The sequence below is a fragment of the Mus musculus genome, chromosome X, assembly GCF_000001635.26.
Source record: "Mus musculus strain C57BL/6J chromosome X, GRCm38.p6 C57BL/6J".
NCBI classification, from domain to species: domain Eukaryota; kingdom Metazoa; phylum Chordata; class Mammalia; order Rodentia; family Muridae; genus Mus; species Mus musculus.
In genome coordinates, this window is record NC_000086.7 from 32,645,212 (window position 1) to 32,651,728 (window position 6,517).

At 40.8% G+C, this 6,517-nt stretch overlaps 1 protein-coding gene across 3 annotated transcripts; it reads left to right on the forward strand.

The window, feature by feature from the left end:
• The first annotated feature begins 4,566 nt into the window (after positions 1-4,566).
• Gm5926 (predicted gene 5926) lies at positions 4,567-6,215 on the forward strand. Of its 3 annotated transcripts, none has more exons than XR_001782780.1 (2): positions 4,567-4,778; positions 5,269-5,302. XR_001782780.1 is itself a non-coding variant. In XM_017318670.1 (2 exons), exon 2 carries the CDS (start codon positions 5,505-5,507, stop codon positions 6,213-6,215), a length of 711 nt encoding a protein of 236 aa, XP_017174159.1. In that variant the 5' UTR covers positions 4,567-4,790; positions 5,448-5,504. The 3 variants fall into 3 exon arrangements, 2 of the variants coding, with proteins under 2 accessions (XP_017174159.1, XP_003945759.1); XM_017318670.1 differs by lacking the exon at positions 5,269-5,302 and adding an exon at positions 5,448-6,215 and having other exon boundaries at positions 4,567-4,790; XM_003945710.3 differs by lacking the exon at positions 5,269-5,302 and adding an exon at positions 5,448-6,215.
• The last annotated feature ends 302 nt before the right edge of the window (positions 6,216-6,517 follow it).

The window sequence follows — 6,517 nt, forward strand, 5'->3', positions numbered from 1 at the left end:
AGAGCATACAATAGTGGCTTGACATCACACCTGAAAGCTCTAGAACAAAAAGAAGCAAATTCACCCAAGATGAGTAAACACCAGGAAATAAACAAATTCAGGGCTGAAATCAACCAAGTGTAAACAAAAAGAACTATAGAAAGAATCACCCAAACCAAGAGCTGTGGTTTTTTTTTTTTTTGAGAAAATTAACAAAATAGACAAACTTTTAGCCAGACTAACTAGAAGGCATGGAGATAGCATCTTAGTTAACAAAATCAGAAATGAAAGGGGAGACATAACAAAAGAACCTGAGAAAATCTAAAAAATCATTAGACCCTACTATAACTGGAAACTCCCAACAAAACTGGAAAACCTGCATGAAATGGACACTTTTCCAGACAGATACCAGGTACCAAAGTTAAATCAGGATCAGATTAATGATTTATACAGACCCATATACCCTAAAGAAATAGAAACTGTCATTAATAGTCTCCCAACCAAAAAAAAAGCCCAGGACCTGATTGGATTAATGGAGAGTTCTATCAAAAATTTAAAGAAGAACTAATAACATTATTCCTCAAACTGTTCCACAAAATAGAAACCGAAGGTACTCTACCCAATTCGTTCTATGAAGCCACAATTACTCTAATACCTAAACCACACAAAGACCTCCAAAATGAATGGGAACTTCAGACCAATTTCCCTTATGAATTTTAATGAAAAATACTCAATAAAATTCTCACTGTCCAAATCAAAGAACACATCAAAATTATCATTCATCATGATCAAGTAGGCTTCCTCCCAGGGAAGCAGGGATGGTTCAATATACCGAAATCCATGAACGTAATCCAATATATAAACAAACTCAAAGACAAAAACTACATGATCATCTCATTAGATACTGAGAAAGCATTTGACAAAATCCAACACCCATTCATGATAATTGTCTTGGAAAGATTAGGAATTCAAGGCCCATACCTAAACATTGTAAAAGCAATATACAGCAAAACAGTTGCCAACATCAAACCAAATGGAGAGAAACTTGAAGCAATCCCACTATAATCAGGAACTTGGCAAGGCTGCCCACTCTCTCCCTACCAATTCAGTATAGTGCTTGAAGTCCTAGCCAGAGCAATTAAACAACAAAAGGAGATCAAAGGGATACAAATTGGAAAGGAAGACATCAAAGTAACACAATTTGCAGATGATATTGTAGTGTACTTAAGAGACTTTAAACATTTCACCTAAAACTCCTAAACCTGATAAACAAGTTCAGCAAAGTGGCTGTATATAAGATTATTTTAAACAAATCAGTGACCTTCCTCTACACAAACGATAAACAGGCTGAGAAAGAAATTAGGGAAACAACACTTTTCACAATCATTAAAAATAATATAAAATATCTTGGTGTGAATCTAAGCAAGTGAAAGATCTATATGATAGAACTTCAAGTCTCTAAAGAAAGAAATTGGAGAAGGTCTCTGAAGATGGAAAGATCTCCCATGCTCATGGATTGGAAGGATAAATATACTCCAAATGGCTATCTTGCCGTAAGCAATCTACAGATTCAATGCAATCCCCATCAAAATTCTAACTTCATTCTTCAAAGAGCTTGAAAGGGCAATTTAACCCAACTTCCTTCCCAGGATTGCAAGCTGGTACAACCACTCTAGAAATCAGTCTGGTGTTTCCTCAGAAAATTGGACATAGTACTACTGGAAGATCCAGCAATACCTCTCCCGGGCATATACACAGAAGATGTTCCAACTGGTAATAAGAACACATGCTCCACTATGTTCATAGCAGCCTTTTTAATACTAGCCAGAAGCTGGAAAGAACCCAGATGTCCCTCAATAGAGGAATGGATACAGAAAATTTGGTACATTTACACAATGGAGTACTACTCAGCTATTGAAAAGAATGAATTTATGAAATTCCTAGGCAAATGGATGGATCTGGAGGCTATCATCCTGAGTGATGTAACCCAATCACAAAATATCACACATGATATGCACTCACTGAGGGTGGATATTAGCCCAGAAACTTAGAATACCCAAAATACAATTTGTAAAACACATGAAAATCAAAAAGTAAGATTGAAGTGAGAATACTTCATTCCTTCTTAGAATAGGGAACAAAATACCCATGGAAGGAATTGCAGAGACAAAATTCAGAGCAGAGCCTGAAGGAATTTCCATCCAGAGACTGCCCACTTGGGGATCCACCCCATAAACAACCACCGAACCCAGTCACTAGGCAGATGCCAACAAGAGCCTGCTGACAGGACCCTGATACAGCTCTCTCCTGCAAAGCTCTGCCAGTGCATGGCAAATACAGACGTGGATGATCATAAATTAAACAAATCACAAGGTCCCCAATGAAGGTGCCAGATAAATACCCAGTGAGCTGAAGGGGTCTAACGCCCCATAGAGGAATATCAATTTGAATTAATCAGTAACCCCAGAGCTCCTTGGAGCTATACTACCAATCAAAGAAATCACATGGTAGAACTTGTGGCTCTAGCTATATATGTAGCAGAGGATGGCCTACTTGGTCATCAATGGGAGGAGAGGCCCTTGGTCTTGTTAAGGCTTTATGCCCCAATATAGGGGAATTCTAGGACCAGGAATGGGAGTGGTTGGGTTGGGGAGCCGAGGGACTGGGGAGGGGATAGGGGATTTTCACTGCGGAAACTAGGAAAGGGAATAACATTTAAAATGTAAATTAAAAATGTCTAATAAAAAATTAAAAAAGAAAGACACATTCACAGGCACAATGCATACCATACTCAACAGAAACACACATTTACATCATCACTTGCATCACTGCACTCTACAAATAAAACACAATCACAAGCCCAATTGGTACCGCACTCTAGAGAAACACATTAAAATATCCACTGTGGTCCTGCTCTATACAGAAACATACATTCTCATGCACATTACCTAAATAATGCCTGCTTGTTTTTTGCCAAATATATCAAACAATAAATATTCCATTTGGGGGAGAGAAACCTCCTTAAATGGTTTTACTTAAATTTCATAGAAATCATCCTCATACAACATCTAATATTATTTCCAGAATTACAGACTACATACTGCAAAATATACATAAACAGAAAGTACAGAAATATGAACCTCAAACACATGAATGTGTGAGAAACTAACAGAAATTGGTTACAAATTGAAATAACAATGACAGTGAATTAAAAGTAAAACAAGGCAGAATTTCTTCAAAACCAAGTATTCAAGTACAAAATATGCATGCATGCTGTTTTAAAGAAACATGTAACAGGTATATTTATCATTATGTTATACAAAGAATTATTCCTGTGCCTAATGTAAGTAAAATTAGCTGTATGTTTGGGATATATATATATATATATATATATATATATCCCAAATGTATGTGTGTATATATATATATATATATATATATATATATACATCAATATTATTTATATATTATATGTAAATTATAAAATATATGTATAATCAGACAAAAATCATTACGAATGTATATTAATACCTTTATTTTTATGAAGGTGAACATACTGTGTATGTAAAATGACCTATTACCAAAATGTACTTATGGCAAAAATTTGTGATCTTTGTGTTTATATGTAAATTTGACCATGTAAGCTAGGAACACAGTATAGAATGGGCACTCTATGGTTAGTGGTGAAGATTTTTATTGTAGGTAAGAGAACACCCAGAGACATCTGGAAGCATCCAGAACAGTGAGAAAAATAAATGGACATAGGGCAGGAAAAGCAGGATATGGAGAAGTTATATTAGTTATAAGGTAGAAGAGAAGCTGAGGAGTAAAAGCCATCACCTGGACCAGCCTGAGATTTTAGAGTAGAGGAGGGAGTGAGACAGAACAGGATCCTAGCCCTAGCTTTGAGACTTTTAACAAGTGTGAATAGGAACTTAAATAACCTGGAGGAAAGCATGGGCTTTGATATGGGATCACAGGTATCTGCCATTTGGAAAAGGAAGGAACTCCTTTTGGCTGCCAAACAAGTTTCTCTAGTTCCTGAGGAACTCTGACTTAATCTAACTACCAGCAATCATACAATATAGTTCAGTTTAAGACTACCTTAGATTCAAGTTTGGACCAAGTGGCCCTGTGGTTTGAGGGGAAAATGGGGTGCCCTCTAACTATTTGAGAAAAAATTCATAGAATTTCAGAAGCAATGTGCCTGAAGCAAGAAAAAAAGAACTGAGGAACTAAACAGGATGAAGAAGCCAAGAGAAGACTTACCAAAAAAGAATACTGAAAGTAAAAATGTGAGAAAGACTCCAGGCATAAAACAAACCTACCAACAAAATCAATCTAAACCAACCAACCAACCAAACAAACAAACAAACAAAAAACCTAAAACGACACCGGGCAGTGAAGAAACCAGGAAACAATAAAGCTAGGATAACATAAACCAGAGGGCACACTAATAAATACACAGAAAGAAAAATGAGCAGCAGGCTTCCACAGAATCTGCAGGTGGTAGGGGAGTTGTGTGAGCTAGACAGAAGGAAAGCACGAGCCCACCAGCAGCATCAGGACAAGCGCAAGCCCACCAGCAGCACCAGGACAAGCGCGAGCCCACCAGCAGCACCAGGAAACCAGCAACGGTCACTTCAACTGCTCTGCCACCTGCTCACACAACTCTTGCTGGTGAGCTCTCCCTGGGCTGGACTCCTTCACCTCACCTAGGGCTTTTAGCAGAAGTGGCCACAAAGTGTCTGGAGACCCCTCTGGCAGCCACTATCTCTGGCAGCAGGACACCAGAAAGGGTAGGATAAAAGGTGGGCTTCCTAGAGCGGTGGGGGGTAGGGGGGAGGATGGGACGGAGCCCCGCAGGAGAAACTAAGTAGCAGTGGGAACAGGAGCCCAGGGGAAGACAAAGGGAGGGGGGATCTGCAGTGAGCAGCAGGAACTGGGATGTCCTTCAGAGCCAGACTGAGGTTCTGGAAAGAGCAAGGTTGAGCCTGGAGGTAGGTACCTGGAAGCAGCCAGGGAAAGCAGTGAGGACTGGGGACAGCAGGCAGGGGAGCTCAAGACACTAAAGTGGAGGGAGGAGAGGCAATTTACAGCTCTTCTGGACTTCCAAACAGATTTGCAACTATCCTATGGGGGCAGGGCTCTAGACTCAGCAGAGCACCTAGTCTCTGGGAACAGAACAGCCAGTCACTGAGGAGAGTCTCTTGTTCCCCTGTTGGGGGATTCCTGATTCTATTGGACACCAGCCACACCTTCCCCCACTCTCTAGTACTTCCTTCACAGGGGCCTTAGGGAATCCCAGAGACAGCACCACACAACCAGGTGTCAGGGCAGGTTTCAAGCTTCATCCTCAGGTTCCTGGCACCAGCAGTTAGAGACCAGCAAAAAGCATGGAAGCAATCACTGGGAAGAGTTCATCATTTACCCCCATAGTCAACTGTCTCTCCCCTTTCACATTGCAGCCTTGGAGCCCCCCAGGACCCAGGAAGCAGAAGGGCAGCAAAGCTGCATAACAGGACATGGAAAGTTCAAAGCTGACCAAGAAAAGAGCTGGTCGGAAGAGGCAGAGGAGCAGATCTCCAGCCCTGCCCAAAAGGAACATCTTGGGCTGCAGAATTTCTCATAAGTGGAAAGAAGGAGATGAGTCTATCACACAGTGGAATGGAACTGTGCTGGATCAGGTGCCAGTAAACCCTTCCCTGTACCTGGTTAAATATGATGAGATTGACGCTGTGCATGCTCTGGAACTTTACAAAGATAAGAGGGTATTGTCCCTAAAAGTTATCGCCAAGAGGGTGGTATCATCCGGAGTCACTGATTCCAGCTTTGTTGATGCCATAGTGGGCAAAGAAGTTAATCATCTATTTGAGGGTGAGCATGGCTCTAAGGAAGAGTGGAGGGGGATGGTCCTGAGCCAAGCGCCTATCTTGGATAACAGCTTTTATATTACTTATGAGAGGGATCCCATATTATACACGTACCAGCTTCTGGATGACTTTAAAGAGGGTGACCTACAAATCATGGAGGGGATCAGTGACCCCCCTTCTTTAGACATCGACCTGGAGCTTGTGGATGGCCTGATAGGAAAACACGTGGAAAACACAAATGATGACGGCTCCAAGAGGGATGGCCTGATCATTTACCAGATTGAAACCAAACCTAGAGTGTACCTCATCAAGTATGAAGATGATGTCCACATACATGTCACTCACTTGGAGAAAGAGTTCTAATTATTTATCACAGCATTGTCACAACTGTAGAAATAAAGTTAATTTCCTTGGAAATAAAGTTGAAGTTGTAATTTCCAGATGGGCTCAGGTTGCTGTTCTTGAGTGTGTCCTGGGCTCAATGCAGGCATAGCAGTTGTCTTGAAGAATGCGGGCTTCTGTGGGTATGGCATGCTGTCTGAAGCACTCTGCTGGGTGTGTTTGGTGAGTGGAAAATGGACGGATGGAGCAGCTGTCAATTCAGCCTGTGAGAAAAGTGAGCTAGTATCATAAGCAGTCATCTAAAAATGGAATGGGACTTATCT